General features: G+C 43.6%; 1 protein-coding gene across 1 annotated transcript in view; it reads left to right on the top strand.

Annotated features, from left to right (window-relative positions):
* LOC126418568 (aquaporin AQPAn.G-like) overlaps positions 1-18,813 on the top strand; it is a 192,282-nt gene that overhangs the window by 138,279 nt on the left and 35,190 nt on the right. Inside the window, exon 3 of the mRNA XM_050085385.1 lies at positions 17,139-17,356. Coding sequence (XP_049941342.1) covers positions 17,139-17,356 — 218 coding nt within the window. The remainder of the gene's footprint in view (positions 1-17,138; positions 17,357-18,813) is intronic.

Here is an 18,813-nt window from a genome sequence, read left to right as displayed (position 1 = left end):
TCCCACGGTTTTGTCACCATTGTGTAAACTTATGTGTCCTATACATAATTTACGTGAAAGAATGTAATTACGTAGAACAACTCATAGCAGGCCAGCTGCAGCATCCAAACTGCTGTCGAGATTGTACTACTGAAGATACATGTAATTTGCCAGCTGAAGATGTGTGCAAACCCGAAATGCATATTGGCATAAATAAAACGCATTAAAAAGTAGCTGGTTGCTGTATTTTTATAGTGAAATATCATTATCCACGGCCACGGAGCTCAACAGTCCAAATAAAATGGACAAAATGTTATTAACTCATAGCATGCTTAACGTAGTTAATTGTGATTTGTGTGTTGCAAGCTGCCTGTATAGTTTTGCGAGTATACGGCACTGAAACGCACCTAATTTTAGTTGCAACGATAAGAAGGCTACAGTTTTACGAGATAAATATCCACATTTAAGTTCGTCAATAAAGTAAAAGGAGTTATCAAAAATTTAAATCATCAGCTTGTTTTCTTGAGTCGGAGTTACTACCTATCATGTATTTTGTCACCTCAGTGTATATTTACGAGTCCTATACATATTTTGCACGATATAATGTAATGATGTACAACAACTTGGTTTATAGCACATTTAACAGAGTTAATTTTGTTGTATGTCTACATGCTGCCTGTATAGTTCTGCATGTATACGGTAGCGGAACATAGCTAACTTTAGTAACAGCGATAAAAATGTTGTCATTTTACGATATAAATATCCACATAAATATTTGTCTATGGAATGAGAGGAGTTATAAAAAATTTAAGTTAGCTGTTTGTTCTCTTAAGTTGGCTTTGCTATCAGATATTTTGTGTCACAGGGTAACTGATCAAAACCATTATTCATTTAACGAGGTAACATGATTCTGAGGCGATGTTAGGTGGGTCATATGGAATGAAAACAGATGTAATGAAAAGAAAAACAGCAATCATTCGCAGTCCCATTGGTTTTTTATTACTCATGCATATGAAGATTTCAGCTACAAATAGCCACCTTCAGTGCATTTGAGTGAGATGTAATCCAACAGACTCCCTGCAGCATGTATCGCCATATGACTTTACTGGTGTACAGGTAGAAGGAAACTGCCTGTACTCCACTGAAGTCATATGGCGATATAATCTGCCGGGATTCTGTTGAATTATAGCTCACTCAAATGCACAGAAGATGGCTATTTATAGCTGAAATCTGAAGATTCAAGAATAATAAAAACCTAATGGGATTGCGACAGACTACTGTATTTCTATCGCTCAATATAATAACGGTTCCATTTGGAATCAAAGTTTGTCAACAATGTTATCACTTACTCTGTATGCACTCCAGTGTGATGATATATCTCACATATAGTGCCGGAAGTAATGAGATTCGCCAATAGAAACTCAGTTCAATATTATCCCGAACTTTTCTTCGCGCTCAAAGCACTTTTATATCCTCTGATCCCCTTTCTCGAAGAAAGAAATAAGAAAGGGGGAAGATTAAGATACTGAATTATTTACCATATAATATCCTTGAGCTCCCCTTAATTTTGTTGGTAACAGTCTCTCGCATAACACAGTATCCTTCAGTACTAACACAAAACATTTATCTACGGCAAGAGCTGTAATTTATTCAGAAATCGACCTGCAAAGTGGCTACAATATTTATGTGATGGCCGCAGTGACTCAGTGTATCGAGCTACCTAAGTAAGGATTGTAGCTGGTTTTACTCACTTATCTCACAGCAATACATACTTGATCTCAAGTTTTCAACTCAACTGCTCTATCAGAGGGCTATTTACATTTTTATGTGGTTTTCAGAAAGGGTAGCAGTATATTTTTTACAACATGTTGATACTTTTCTGCTTTGAAAAGCTCGTTGCAACATAGTCCTCTGAAAAAAATCTCGCTCCTTAGGTTTCTTCCAGAATTAATTTATAGCTTCTACTCGTCGGTCACTGATTACTGTTCTCTGGAATGCCACATGCATTGTTGTAGAAATGAATGTATAGTAACACCCAAAACCACGAACATATCAAAACGTTTCATCCAATGCGTTTCCTTCCCCTGTTCGTCTCCCCGACATTTTTCTCAAAAAAAGTAAAAGTGCGCAAAGCAATAATTGTTTGTGCAAATGTTCTACTTGTATTTGCAATCCTCTCCGAACGAGAATACAGTATGTAGCTCCTTGAATCATCCCGTCCCCTTAAGGGGTTGCACAGAGAGAGAATACCTATACTGTTCAAGCGACCCATCAATTTCCCTTGTTTTCAGAATGAATATGGACGAGATGCACGTGTCCGGAGACGAGCTCCAAATTCTGTCCGGACGGAATGTTTTAGATATCTGTAGGTCTGCTTTAAACATTTACGTTAATGCTTTCTTCACGCAGTCTGCGGTAAATTATATGCTGCTCCCTGTACTGGTTGGTCGTAGGTTTCCTCTCCAGCCGTATTCTTTGTCAGTCACCTCGCAGAGTCGAACAATATCTCAATTCGCCGCAGAGATTTTTATATCGTACCGAAGATTTACCGTTAAATATCATATTTCTATACTAAATATGTCCCTCTATACCACGGCAAATCGATCGGCACGAGATTTTACAGTGATTGTTTACACTAAGTTCAAAAATGGCTCTGAACACTATGGGACTTAACATCGGGGGTCATCAGTCCCCTAGAACTTAGAAGTACTTAAACCTAACTAACCTAAGGACATCACACACATCCATGCCCGAGGCAGGATTCGAACCTGCGACCGAGGGGTCGCGCGGTCCCAGACTGAAGCGCCTAGAACCGGTCGGCCACACCGGCCGGCGTTTACGCTAAGTGATATTCTGTAATTGTTTATGAACATCACGATATGGATATCCGAGACGGTTTCCAGATGACTGAAGGCCACGAGAAATCATTTCAAGAAACAATCCCAGGAACGACTATCGAGGCCGGTGGTTGATAATGCCCCCCCCCCCCCCCCCCCCCGAAGAGTGCTGATACTCTTACAGCTGGCGTAATGCCATCAGTAAGCGGACATGCGCTGCTTGTGTTCAGAAATGTCCGTCCGTCCGTCGCCTGGTCGATGTCAACTTTCATATCATTCTGTCTGATATTGAACGAGTAAATCTTAGGTTAACGTCGGTGAATAAATTTGTTTACTGTACCTCGAGTCGTCCAGTCGTCAAATAACCAATGATAACACGCTTGCTGAATTAACATCTTGGACTAGAGCAATTATAAGAACCAGTATACCATTAACACGTCGACATCGATGCAGAACACTGTTTTTTTCTGTATCAGCATATGTGCGATAAGTTGTCCATGATTAGCTTAACCGGTTTCCGCCAATACTAGGACGGTTCCTTAAAAATGCTTTGGCACCTTAATTTCCTTGCTCCTATGAGGCGAACTGGTTAATTTCGCGATCTCAATGTCGATTTGGCTTGAAGTGGACAAAACAATACCCATCACGACAACGTCTACTTATCGGAGACTCTGGTGGTACACATAGGTGACACTCGGCACAAACAGTCTCCATCTCACGTCTGAGCCCTGACAAAAGCACAGAACGGAAAAAAACAGAAACAGATAAGTGTCAGGTAACGTGACACACATGAGCGTCACTCAACGGTAAGCTGTTTTGAAACAGAACGAGATCAACAAGGGCACACACGTACCTAGAATAAGTTTCATTTATAGTTCCCGAGGATTCATATGATCCAAAAGGCTCCTTTTCAGTCTTAGTCTTAGTCTTGCGACTTCCTCCTTCCAGACACATGAACCATACTGAACAAAATGTCAGAAAACGACACTATTGCTGTCCTCTTACCAGATGCAATCACTTTCCCAAAATTCTGTCGCTTTCCCAAATTATTTCTTGCTGATCCTTATTCGTGAGCCGGCCGGAGTGGCCAGCGGGTCTAGGCGCTGCAGTCTGGAACCGAGCGACCGCTACGGTCGCAGGTTCGAATCCTGCCTCGGGCATGGATGTGTGTGATGTCCTTAGGTTAGTTAGGTTTAATTAGTTCTAGGTCTTGGGGACTGATGACCTCAGAAGTTAAGTCCCATAGTGCTCAGAGCCGTTTGAGCCTTATTCATGTTATACAATGTGTTACGTAGGTTGTCGTTCTAAAGATACCAGGCATGTAACTAAAACACATAGAACCACATTCGATGTTCGAGGATTAACACAGTACTCTCAACGGGTATTAGTTTTCATGCTTGCTGAAACATCCTCACTGTTGTTATCGTCTTTCTTTCCAAACCAGACCTGGCCTGTAACCGATATTCTATTAATGAGCTTTGATTAACGCTGAGAGTAGGACAGTTCAGCAGATCTACCTATTTTCTTAGAATCACGGTGCGTTAGTTCTTGATTTGTGGATAGGATTTCGTCAATCTCATACAGAAATGGTCAGATGTCAAAAACCGTTGCCACAACATCTCCGTTCATTTTGATACAAACCAACATGCGTCGTTATATCCCAAAACGGGGAAAACATCCTTAAACCATCGAATCATTCTCACAGAATTTCACAGTGGACACAGCGCCATCACATAGTTAATGTCATTTTCTCGTTATCCATCAGGTCCTGTAATTGTTTTTAGCCGGCCAGAGTGGCCGAGCGGTTGTAGGCACCACAGTCTGGAACCGCGAGACCGCTACAGTCGCAGGTTTGAATCCTGCCTAGAGCATGGATGTGTGTGATGTCCTTAGGTTAGTTAGGTTTAAATAGTTCTAAGTTCTAGGGGACTGATGACCTCAGAAGTTAAGTCTCATAGTGCTCAGAGCCATTTGAACCATTTTATTAAATTGTTTTTAGAGTGCAATATTATGTCACACTACATAAAATCGTCTTATAGCACAACGTACAAATGATACCGTTGTTTGCAAAGCTTTAAGGTTGATTGAGCTTTCTTTTTTGCGATCATCGTGTTCTCGATTTTACATGACGGTCGAAATTGAACCCAAGTACCTATCGACAGGTTGTTCGTCACTTATCTTTCTGCTTGAGTTTCGACGGAGGTCTCGTTAAAATCTCCGACGAAGGTTTTTGAAGGGATTTCTTATAATTTGAATTTGAAAGCATGGTACGTTTAGAAATCAGTGGTGCCTCCGTTAATCTCTGAGACGCAAGAGCGCTGTCAGGCGTAGCACGTCCCAACATGTTTACTTCAGAATAATACACTGTGTGATCAAAAGTATTCGGACACCCCCAAAAATATACGTTTTTCATATTAGGTGCGTTGTACTGCCACGTACTGCCAGATACTCCGCATCAGCGACCTCAGTAGTTATTAGACATCGTTAGAGAGCAGAATGGGGCGCTCCGCGGAACTCACGGACTTCGAACGTGGTCAGGTGATTGAGTGTCACTTGTGTCATACGTCTGTACGCGAGATTTCTACACTCCTAAGCATCCCTCGGTCCACTGTTTCCGATGTGGTAGTTAAGTGGAAACGTGAAGGGACACGTAGAGCACAAAAGCGCACAGGCTGACATCGTCTGTTGATTGACAGAGACCGCCGACAGTTGAAGAGGGTCGTAATGTGTAACAGGCAGACATCTATCCAGACCATCATACAGTAATTCCAAACTTCATCAGGACCCACTGCAAGTACTACGACAGTTAGGCGGGAGGTGAGAAAACTTTGATTTCATGGTTGAGCGGCTGCTCGTAAGCCACACATCACACCGATGAATTCCAAACAATGCCTCGCATGGTGAAAGGAGCCTGGGCAGAGTCCTGACCGAAATCCTACAGAACACCTTTGTGATGTTTTGGAACGCTGACTACGTGCTAGGCCTCACCGACCGACATCAATACCTCTCCTCAGTGCAACACTCCGTGAAGAAAGTGCTGCCATTCCCCAAGAAACCTTCCAGCACCTGATTGAACGTATGCCTGCGAGAGTGGAAGCTGTCATCAAGCTAAGGATGGGCCAAAACCGTATTGAATTCCAGTATTACCGGTGGAGGGTGCCACGAACTTGTAAATTTTCAGGTAGGTGTCCGGATACTTTTGATCATATAGTGTGTATGTAACAGGACATCTGTGCTTACGTAACTTCTCTGGAATCTGTTGGACTCTTAGGCTCTTACATTCACGTTCTGTGTATATATTTTCAACAGTCGTCATAACTTTTTGTTTGTTTCCTACAAGCACACATCATCCATGAATAGATGCCAATGTTTGTATTTTCATCTTCCTTCGACCTGTTCCCATACTTAGTAACATACCGGATACGAACGATTTTTTATCTGTGTGTGGTATTATGATATACAAGACACCTTCTGGTACTGTTAAAGAACGGAACCTACATGTACAATTTATTCCACAGGTTCGAAATTATCGTGAACGAAGAGAAGAAAATGTAAGTAATGCACAGATAAACCAATACAAGGGCGAACCTACTCTTCTTAAAGATAGTGCTGAACAGAGCTTTGATCTTTTAACATGTTTCCATCAATGTAGTTAATATTTTAAGAACCACCCATTGAAGGGCGAGACTACTAGTAAAACAAATAATACACAACCTGCGTTGCTTTATTCCGTACATTAATGAATAACGACCTGTCTTCCTTGCAGGCAATGCCTGCATCTCCGAGAGGGGTCATGTGATTTAGACGGTCGTTGCTTCCTAAATCACAGCTGTCGTTTCATGCAAATATTTCCTTTCTTAAACAACGTCACGTCGTGTAGGTCGGCTGCTGTTTGAAACAAAAAAGATCGTCTTGTGCCGACAAGACGAATTCGGGTTAATTTTACCCCGTCGTAATCACACACGTTGCCGGATAGCGTGTAGCCGACAAGGAAGCCGTTGTAGTAGCTGATGGACAGCAGAGTCAGAGGCTGATGTCTTGAATGGAATTTGAAGTTAGCTAGTACGACAGCCTCTCATAATCTGAATTGCGGCATTGGCTATCTGTCCGAGTCGAAGCCTAGGCTTACATTTATTGTAAGGATATTTATGCTGTACTGTGTGCTTGCGGGTACTGGTAATGGTTTTTACTACTGATCAGTGGCTAAAAGAAATCTGTCTCAGTGGCTACGAAACTTAAACAAGGTGATTTTTCTGGGCTGGTTTACAAGCCGGTGTATCAAACTTGAGGTAGATACAATGATAATTGACGAACTGATGAACTACCAACAAATAGAAGATATTTTCCTCAGTGGGCTGTTCAGTCTTTCAGAACTTTATGTTCGTTAAAAATTAAAAAAAAAACGACTTATAGCAGTGTTAAGTGCCCTGATCATTGGGAAAGTACGACTTCATTGTACTTAACCAGTAAAACACCATCTACGAGTCTTTATAGAATCGAACCTCTCATCTCTGAAACAGCTTCGAACGTCTCATTGCTTTACAAATGGGTTAATGTGTTAGATATTCGATGTCGTTCCACGTTGCGCAAATTTTTAACGCACGGCATTGTTCATGACGTCATATATCCTGAACTTTGCGTCGAGTATGATATAATTTTTCAAATATATTCAGTGGTATGTATCTGCATACTGACTGTAATAATCCATAAGCGTCATCAATGTGCACGTGAGTTAACAAGGGGAAAAAGAAGAAAAAATAAACTCGCACCACGAACGAATTATCCGCGTGTGACAGAAACGGTTGGTGTGATGCACATGTACATGTACAATGTCTGGAAAATTCGATGATTAATTTAAGAGAAAGAGCTTCAGAAACTGGGCACATCAATTACGTGTTGATCCACCTCTGGCCCTTATAAAAGCAGATATTCGACTTCGTATTGATTGATAGAGTTTTTGGGTGTTCCCCTGAGGCATATCGAGCCAAATTCTGTCCAAGTGGCGCGTTAGATCGTCAAAATCCCGAACTGGTTGTACAGCTTGGCCCATAATGCCCCAAAAGTTCTCAGTTGGGGCGAGATCCGGCGACATTGCTGGCCAAGGTAGGGTTTGGCATGCACGAAGACAAACAGTAGAAACTATCGCCGTTTGCGGGCGGGCATTATCTTGCTGAAATGTAAGCCAAGGATGGTATGCGATGAAAGGAAACAAAAGGGGGCGTAGAACATCGTTGACGTACCGCTTCTGTAAGGGCGTCACAGATGACAACCAGAGGGGTTCTGCTTGTGAAATAAAATTGCACCGCAGACCATCGTTCCTGGTTATCGGGCCGTATGGCGGGCGACGGTAGAGTTGGTGTCACACCGTTGGTCGTGGCATCTCCAGACCCCGTCTTCGGCCTGGAATCTCATTGAGTTGAGTGTAATTGTCTTCAATGATGAGTCCCGCTTCGGACGGAGCCCTGTTGAGCATTTTGTTTGTCTATATTTGTGCATAATATGTACCGATTTCCGCCCCATTCAGGTAATTCCTTCATGATGCGTGTTTTTATACGTAGTTTTTAACTGTAATACTTGTCTTACTACGTTAAACCTTCAGCGTAAGAATATACCTCCTAATGATTGGATTGTAATAGTAATTTAACATATTAAATTCGCTCAGTAACTAAATAAAACACTGAAAATAAAATTTCTCTTGCTCCTGGAAGCGGTTAGACAGACAATCTGCGACTGGGACTGTGCACCGTACTCCACTCAGTCATTTACTAATACAGATAAATGAGTGATTCTGGCTTACTATCCAGCTGTTCCAGGGCTTTGGCTGAGACCAATTAAGTGTATCAATCATCTTCCTCTTTTGGATCTACTTTAGAGTCACCTGACAGGAGTTCCTTGTCCATGCTTGCTACTGCCTGGGGGTAGTTTCTCTCGCAGCCTCGTAGACAATCCACGTGACCTAGCTAAGCAATAATTTCTACATTTTTGCCTTTTCATTACCGTCCAGTGTTAGCCCTAAGAGCTACGTGGATCAAGTCAACTGGGCCACAAATGTTGGGCCACAACTGTTCGGGCACGCCCCTTCGTACACGGTACAGATATGTGGAGACTCCTCGACTCGTCCGCCTCTGGGATCTTGCAATTAAGCGCCGATTGCGAAACCTTTGAGCAGTTTTTGTTCACAGATAACAGCGATTATTTTCTGATTCATTTTGTTCAGAATCATGATTGAAATTGAGATGATAAGATTCTTGGTTGTTATCGACTACCGTGCCGCGCTTTCCTTTGGTGTTTGCTCCTGCATATTCTGTCTTCTGAGTGTATTTGGTGTCGTTGGTTGGAGCAGCAGCTGTTCGCCCTCGCTGACTGGGACTCTTCCCTGTGCAGCAACGTCAGCACTGCTGCCGACGCGGCTGAGTAGATACGGCACCTTCCAGGCAGGCGTTTTCGGCCCCAAATGTCGCCACACCACTCTTACCCTGGAAGAACGTGAGGACGACGGTAGGTCAAGTAGATAGTGAACATGTACGGTAGATTGGCACCGTTTCTTCCCAGAACTGTCTCTCTTCTTGATGCTCCGTTTCATCTAGTTTCCTTCTTGGTTTCTCTGAGATGAGGCATGCTACCGCCCGTAGTGAACTTTGGTTCCTATATGTGTACGTTGTAGATTGCATGATGTATAAGAGTAGAACTGTACTTTGGTTGTGTGTGAATTACGTCATCGTCAAACCCTTTGTTAATTAATATGTAATGTATGACTCTGTGTGGTGGTGTGGCGACATGAGAGGAATTTGTGAAGGAGCGCATTGCGTCGAGTCCCGTATGAGTTCGAGTTTGGTGTGCATCTGCACTGAAGGGATCACCGGCTGTCACCGTCGCTAGTACGTAAGGCATCCGTGATCGAATCTTGGTCTGGCGCAAATTTTTAACTTGTCCCATTGATATGAAGTAATACCCACTGGCAGCTAATGTCTTTAATTGCGTTGTGTCTTGTCGCATTGATTAACTTGCAATTTGCATAGTCATCTTGGGCTGCAGTATCTGTGCACCTGATCTTTATCTTTTTACTCAGATATCTGAATCTCGTCCGCAGCTCGTGGTATAGTGGCTAGTGTTGCTGCCTCTGGAGCACGGGGTCCCGGGTTCGATTCCCGTCCGGGTCGGGGCTTTTCTCCGCCCGGGGACTGGGTGTTTGTGTTGTCCTCATCATTTCATCATCATCATCATTCGTGACAGTTGCTAGATTGGACTGAGTTAAAAATTTGACTGTGCAAAAATTGGGACTTTGTACAGGCGCTGATGAACGCGTAGTTCAGCACCCACGAACCAAACATAATCATCATTAGCTTCCCTCTTCAATATTTATACCCGAAAAATCCCCCATTACCTATTTTACGATTCCTTGATGTCTCAGGATGTGTCTTGTCAACTGATCCCTTATTTTAGTCAACCTGTATCATTAATTTTTCCCAATTTCTCTTCAGTATCTAGTCACTAGTTAAGCAATCTGCCCATCCAATCTTCAGCATTCTTCTGTACTATCACACTTCAAAACCTTCTATTATCTTCTTGAATAAACTGCTTATAATCCACGTTTCATTTGTGTACAAGGCTGCAAAAAATGCCTCTGAGCGCTATGGGACTAAACATCTGAGGTGGTCAGTCCCCTAGAACTTAGAACTACTTAAACCTAACTAACCTAAGGACATCACACACATCCATGCCCGAGGCAGGATTCGAACCTGCAGCCGTAGCGGTCGCACGGTTCCAAACTGTAGCGCCTAGAACCGCTCGGCTGTACAAGGCTGCACTTCATACTAAAAATTTCATATCTAAATTTGAATTTTATGTTAATATATTTCTCTATTACAAAAATGCTTTTTTTTACTGTTGTCAGTCTTCATTTCATACATTCTATATTACGGAAATCATCTGTAACTGTTCTGCACAAATAGAAAATTGACCTGCTTTTAGCATCTCATTTCCTAATCCAGTTCCTTCAGAATGGTGTGATATCATACTACAACATTTCATTTTCTTTGTTTTACTTTTCCTGCTATTCATCTCATAATATGTCTTCAAGAAATTGATTACCGCTTCAAGTGATCTTCGAGGTCCTTTATTGTCTTTGATAACATTGCAGTGTTATCGTCAAACCTCAAAGTTTCAATTATGTCTCCTACAATTTTAATATCCTTTCAAAATTTCTCCTTAGTTTACTTCATAACTTGCTCATTATTAAGATTGAATAACATGTAGGATGCACTACAACCCTGTTTCAATCCCATTTCAACTATTGCTTTTGTTTCATTACCCTCGACTCTTATATCTGCAATCTGGATTTTGTAAAAATTGTAGATAACCTTCTTTTCCCTGTGCTCATGTCGCTGCTACCTTCACAATTTATAATAGTGTATTCCTGTCAACACTGTCGAAAGCTTTCTAAGTGTTATAGACATTTGTTCGTTTTTCTTCAATATTCAGACGTAAGTCATATGGTATATGTTTACTCGCCTTTGTTATAAAATATCTAATTCAAGGGGAAAATTGTAACATCCGTAAAACCTCCTCCGAAGCGCACGCTGCCAACACAGTACAACTCGTGGACAGCCGCTTCGAATGCTCGTGACGAAAATCTGTTTGTCCCGTCAGTGTGTTCAGAAATGCTCAGGTACAGCTTCTGATTAGCAGATTTCAAGCCAAAGTCCTGGGTGAAATTTCATGCCTCGCACTCACTGAGGGAAGGCATGTGACACTGTTGATGATCCGTCCACAGGAGGATGACGTTAACTCGGCTTCCCTTTGATGCTGCTCGAAAGTAGATTACTATATAGGTGGGAAGGTTAGCGTCCACCGTTCTGTCGACGACTGTGTTACGAGAGACAGAGAACGACCTTGGAATTGACTAAGATGAGGTATAGTGCCTGTCGATACGTATTCAAAAGAGCGGTGTATGTGCCACCATCACAGCTCATAATCTTGCTTACCTCATCATCAATACCACAAAAACTTCACTATGCATGAACTTTTCACAGGCACCTACTCTTACACATTAGTCAGTTACTTGTTCCATTGATCATATGACGTGCAACGTGGCGACAGGACAAACATTAAACACACACACACAGATGTATAAGGGGCAATTAAAAAGTTCCCGTGCACAGATCGTACTTTCCGGAATCGCAATGTCAACCAGGCCGAAGAAGCGCCCTGTCCTGCTGGGTGAAGAAGTCCGTAAGTGCCTGCTGCACATCCTCGCACAGTAGAAATCGTCGACCCTTCAACGTCTTTTTTAAGAAACCGAAGCACTGACATTCGCATGGGGAGCGATCAGGACACTAGGGCGGGTGCTCTAGTCTCTCCCATTAGAGTTGCCGTAACTTCTGTGTTACGACATTTGTGACAGGCGGACGCGCGTTATCATGAAGCAGCAGCAGCCCTTCTCGAGCACACCTCCACGGTGGTGGTTTTGGACAGACACGCTGCTCCATACACGTCCTTTATTCTCCGATGGTTGTCTACCGCTGTTTGTCCTGCAGCAGCCAAAAAAGGAATAACAGCACATTGGTAATGATGTCACCATAGTTCACGTTTCCGCATTTTTCTCACGCCCGCCGTAGAGACAAGAATGCCACACTAATTCCTTGCCTCCATGTCAATGCTTATATACTTGCCCGACGTCGCACCACGTTGCATATATGATGCAGCGACGCCCTTAAACGGAAACATTTTGATCGCGCCTTATAAGAGAGTGTCTGCCCTAAGGTTCGTCAGCCGTGTTTTCTCTGGTGTTTAGGTAGATAACTGCAATTTCGTTTCTGCCATGTGTACCTGGAATCCGACGAATTAAATACTGCCCATGCAGCCGTTCATGCGACGCCCAGTGCTGACGGAAAGCGTCGGTTTGTTTCCCGTTCCGAAAAAAATAATTTTAAAGCGGAATTTTACGTGCCCATTTCGATTGTGCGGGCCCAGATTAGTCAAGTCCGATATTGATTTTATCGGTATGTTTCCACAGGGACGGTAAAAAACAAAGAATAACCAGTACTGCTTCAGTGACGAGCAGCGCCGTTGCATGGCGGTAACAGTCAGCGCGGGTCAAGGCGGTGTTGTCGCAGTTGGAGTCTTGGTTATTCTTCGTTTTCACTGTCTCTGTTAATACGCGGCGATAAAACGAATATCGGACTAGACTAATCTGGGAGCGTTCTATCGAATAGGCACGTAAAATTCCGTTTTAAAAATCATTTTGTTGCTAAAGGGAAACAATCCGACGCTTTTCTTCGGAACTGGGCGTCATACGAAAGACGTGATGACCATTATTTGTTTGGCTTGACTCTAGCTACACACTGTAAAAATTTACTTGCAAACATCTGCCCAAACTCTAGACAAAAAGGCCTGACGACCCCTGCATAAATACCGGGTGTTCCCCCTAAGAGTCGTCGGGCACATTCTGTCTGTTGTTTCGGCAGATTTTTGGAAATTCTTTCTTGAAACGTGTTGTTGGAATCATTCCAAACAAGCACTGCTCTTCATACACTACTGGCCATTAAAATTACTACACCAAGAAGAAATGCAGATGATAAACGGGTATTCATTGGACAAATATATGATACTAGAACTGACATATGATTACATTTTCACGCAATTTGGGTGCATACATCCTGAGAAATCAGTACCCAGAACAACCACCTCTGGCCGTAATAACGGCCTTGATACGCCTGGGCATTGAGTCAAACAGACCTTGGATGGCGTGTACAGGCACAGCTGCCCATGCAGCTTCAACACGATACCACAGTTCATCAAGAGTAGTGACTGGCGTATTGTGACGAATCAGTTGCTCGGCCACCATTGACCAGACATTTTCAGTTGGTGAGAGATCTGGAGAGTGTGCTGGCCAGGGCAGCAGTCGAACATTTTACGTATCCAGAAAGGCCCGTACAGGTCCTGTAACATGCGGTCGTGCATTATCCTGCTGAAATGTAGGGTTTCGCAGGGATCGAATGAAGAGTAGAGCCACGGGTCGTAACACATCTAGAAATGTAACGTCCGCTGTTCAAAGTGCCATCAATGCGAACAAGAGGTGACCGAGACGTGTAACCAATGGCACCCCATACCATCACGCCGGGTGGTACGCCAGTATGGCGATGACGGATACGCGCTTCCAATATGCGTTCACCGCGATGTCGCCGAACACGGATGCGACCATCATGATGCTGTAAACAGAACCTGGATTCATCCGAAAAAATTACGTTTTGCCATTCGTGCACCCAGGTTCGTCGTTGAGTACACCATCGCAGGCGCTCCTGTCTGTGATCCAGCGTCAACGGTAACCGTAGCCATGGTCTCTGAGCTGATAGTCCATGCTGCTGAAAACGTCGTCGAACTGTTGATGCAGAAGGTTGTTGTCTGGCAAACGTCCCCAACTGCTGACTCAGGGATCGAAACGTGGCTGCGCGATCCGTTACAGCCATGCGGATAAGATGTTTGTCATCTCGAATGCTAGTGATACGAGGCCGTTGGTATCCAGCATTGCGTTCCGTATTACCCTCCTAAACCCACCGATTCCATATTCTGCTACCAGTCACTGGATCTCGACCAACGCGAGCAGCAATGTCGCGATACGATAAACCTCAATCGCGATAGTCTACAATCCGACCTTTATGAAAGTCGGAAACATGATTGTACGCATTTCTCCTCCTTACACGAGGCATCACAACGCCGGTCAACTGCTGTTTGTGTGTGAGAAATCGGTTGGAAACTTTCCTCTGTCAGCACGTTGTAGGTTTCGCCACCGGCGTCAACCTTGTGTGAATGCTCTGAAAAGCTATCATTTGCATATCACAGCATCTTCTTCCTGTCGGTTAAATTTCGCGTCTGTAGCACGTCATTTTCGTGGTGTAGCAACTTTAATGGCCAGTAGTGTATGAATGAACTGTTGTTACGTTTTTAATTTACCGCTGTTACCATAAGTTCCTTTCTGTCTTATTATTTCATTGAAATGGCAGACAAATCTTTGATCGTTTAAAGCAAATGAAGCATTGTACTTCATTGCTACGTCACTTCCTAGAAATGTTTTCAGATTAGGTTTGGTGTCGTTCTACAATATAACGGATGCTTGGCCACGACAGCGTACACGCATATCTTACGTCACGACACACGGCAACGAGGTCAGTATTGTCTCAGCAACGCTGTACCAAATATTATGCCGCATGGTTGTTGCTCTGTTCTGACAGCATTGTTAGTAAAACAGGACGGATCGTTTTCCTATTTTCTATGACAATGTGGTATTTGCAACCAACTCAGATTTTACGAATAGAAATTACTGGTCTGAGGTGTGTGGGGTTGATCTATTATTCTGTTATTCTGTGCAACGGATCAATCTGAGATGTACCCTTTACCCTGTGGCTCCTGCAAGATGCAATTTCCACCCCCACACTACTACAGAAGTCAGACAGACGCTGCTAACGTTCTAAAGAGAAATGCCTGAAAAACTTTCAGCAATAAATATCTTCTGGAGTCGTCCGCTGTAAGGAAATGACACAAAAATTCACAAAGTTTCTTACGTGACTAGTGGGATACTTGGGTACTAGAGTAGTGCTAGTTAGTGTAAGAAAAACATAAAACTAACGAAAGTTATTATTTATTTTGCAAAAATTCTGAGAAATCACAATGACACTGTTAGTTATGAATTGAACAAGTTATATCCTGGTTCTTTTCGGAATGTGAAGTCACCTCTTAAGGATGGGATTCGCTAATGAAATTTCTATACAAAGTTTAAGATGCTTGTTGCCTTGGCAGAATGGCTGAGAGGCGCCCCTACTCAACTTGAATAATTATCCTTTAGAATGTTGCTAGTTACTGTCGAGGCTGTCGCGTGTGAAATGCAGTGAAGTGTACTGTTGTGGAGGAAATATGGGGCTCGCAATAGCTGTAGCGCACAATACCGTAAGCTGCGATGACTGCGGTCTGCGCCGCTCACTGCTGACAAATAGGATAACTCTCGTTCTATCTGGATTGACCTTCACCAATCAAAGTCTCTCTATGCCTTGATAAAGCCAAGGACTCCTGTTTGCCCCTAGTCTAACTATTGGCATGGTACACCGGTCGGATAACCGTCCACCACGATGCCACTCAAAATTCGCTCGCAGGCGTTTAACTATAACTCTGTCCGTCCACACTGCACAATAAGTGTGTCAGCCAACACAATGAACAACACTTAATCGCAAGGACTCAATATAGAGTCGCACTTCGATTCGCTCTCGACAGAGGTGCTCTCCCAGTGAAGTACTGAGGAGAGACTTGTTCCTCGCTCTTTCGGGTACACGTGCGAGCACGCACGCTCTCGTTTCGTGTTCTCGCTCCAAGAGCGACAACGGAACGGCACCTCTCCACGCCAGATGTAAAGGGGTATATCTTTCGGTCTCTTCCATTATTCCTTCAGCTCAAGGCGTCAGAAATATCGTCTGCCAATCAGCATTGCACTTCTAAAATGGGAGAATGACGTTTCGTTTAAGGCGATCAGTCCAGAAGCTTGTAGCTTTGGCGTTTGGCGTTTGCTGTCTCCCTGTGAAAATCTCTGAAACTGCGTGCTATGTGTAAAGAATGCGTAGGCTGGCCGCTCCCACACAACGTAGCGGAATTTGCTTTTAAGCCGAACACGGGGTTGTTCCCCTCTTTCCACTTGGGCCCACGCCGTCCGCTACGGGTGGTCACCAGCCGACATGGGCTGGGTCGTCCTCTGAAGGGCCTGGCGTCCCGTTGTGTGGCCTTTCTCCCGAACTAAAAGCCTCTGTGACCGTCGTGTCTGGAATGTATGTGTGCACGCCAGCCTCGAGTATTTCAACCACAGTGCACTCACTTGTCAATTGCATATCGTTTACATGAATTTATACAACATTGACTTCATCTTATCGAGTTTGGGCTCGAATGAAGCGTCTTGATGTGCGGAACATGATTGTGAGTGCGGAACATGTAAGCAATGAGGGTCAGGAGACCGCGACGTCTTACACTGGTTTCATTATAAAAGGTTCATTTGAAAACAAAAAAAATTAATAATGTTGCTTTGGGTATATTACATTTCTGTTTTGTTCTCGGTGACAAGTGAAAATAAAAAAAAAACACCTCTTATAACCGAGAACAAACAAATGCCGAAAAATGTCGGTCATTCAGAACTAAAATACCCGCATCGGTTTTTAACTGGACAGTTTTCACATCCCTACCGGCCTCTACCATTCGACTCACTGAGACGTCAGCCGCAGAGTTATTTTAATGGTCCCCTTAGCCGGACTCGCCAGCTGACCTGACGGTGTCCGTCCCTTTCCGCAGCGCTGAGGGCGGCGTTCGGGCGGGACCCCGACACGGGCTCGCTGTTCGGCAAGCTATCGCCGCGCCGCATGCTGGTGGTGTTCTGCGCCGAGCTGCTGGGCACCGCGCTCCTGCTCTTCATGGGCTGCATGGGCACCGTCACCGGAGTCTCCGACGCGCCGTCCAGCCCGCTGCAGATCTCCATCGCCTTCGGCATGACCGTCGCCTCCATCATTCAGGTCAGTCGTCACCGCAAAAGTCCCACCTCTGGTAGCTCTGTAGTACTAGCGCCCTCTGCCACCGCAATATAGGACGGCCAAAGGCAGTGACGCAGCACATTCGCTCTTCGCACCCTGATGCTACGCAGCTGGTCGCTTGCTCTGTCTTCATCGTTCGTGCTTTAGTACAGAGAGACTTTCCCGTGAGGACATTGTGATAGCTGGAGTCTGTTTCTTGCTGCATCATTTGCATTGATCCCTCATTTCTTTGCAAAAATACAAGTTAAGTAAATCTTCTGTTAGTTGTTTGCTAATAATTTCTAGGACGGCAGTTGATGCACTACTCTGTAGCCCACCTTTCCTTAGTGCTGTGTACGAAGTCGTACACAAGAAGTGAAATATATAAAAATATACAACAGGTAGAATATATCAAAAAATGATTGAAATGACTCTGAGCACTATGGGACTTGACTTCTGAGGTCAGCAGTCCCCTAGAACTTAGAACTACTTAAACCTAACTAGCCTAAGGACATCACACACATCCATGCCCGAGGCAGGATTCGAACCTGCGACCAAAAATATATCAAAATAATATATTAATGTTATGTAACTACACATGAAATATAATATAGTAGTTAACAGCGGACGAAACGTAACATGTAACTTTTCCCCCACCAGTCGCAAAACACGTGGCTGGATCGCCTCGCAGATGCTGGTAACGATTTATCAGAGGAGTCAGATACAAGAGGAACGTATTCCTTTCATATCGGTGTCTTCATAATTAAGAACTTGATCTCTCAGTGAATGATACTTGCCAGTGATAAAGGGATGTATTTAATCTCATAATGTAGCTGATGTGCTGTAATGCTGTAATCCCTATATCAGTAGTAGCAAATTCCGGGATGCTTTGTTAAGGTTATAGCTGACATCCTCCATGATTCTCGGACTATTGAAATTGTGCTCTGATCCAAATGGCCAGATATAAAAACCCTCAAAAATTTATTTTTCCTCCCATTTCTTCCGCTCACCTTTGTCTGTCTCCCGTGTTGCCTCTCGTCCTGTTTCCAACTCTTTCACCACTCCCTCTCTCTCACACTAACCTAACAGCTGATGTATACCACAAAATCGTGAATATTCTGTGTACTATGGCACCAAAATGTGAAATTTGCTCGAGAAATCCTCGCTGCCGTTGGACAACCTGAAAATGGTACGGTGAGATGAATCATTTATTCAGAAAGTGTGGCGGTTACTTTTTATTTACGAAAACACCCTCCATATTCTCAAACTATCATGGATAAAATAACAACTTTTATCCGAAAGGCATTTTTTTTTTTTTGAGTCATCAGTCCTACCTCTTCATCTCGGAACAGCACTTGCATTCTACGTCCTGAATTACTTGCTGCATGTACTGCAATTTCTGTTTTACTCTACAATTCTTACCTTCAGCACTTGCCACTAGAACCATGGACGTTATTACC

The sequence above is a fragment of the Schistocerca serialis genome, chromosome 9 (genome assembly GCF_023864345.2).
Source record: "Schistocerca serialis cubense isolate TAMUIC-IGC-003099 chromosome 9, iqSchSeri2.2, whole genome shotgun sequence".
Classification (NCBI taxonomy): Eukaryota; Metazoa; Arthropoda; class Insecta; order Orthoptera; family Acrididae; genus Schistocerca; species Schistocerca serialis.
The sequence above is the reverse complement of the archived record's forward strand: the minus strand, read 5'-3'. Positions and strand labels throughout refer to the sequence as shown.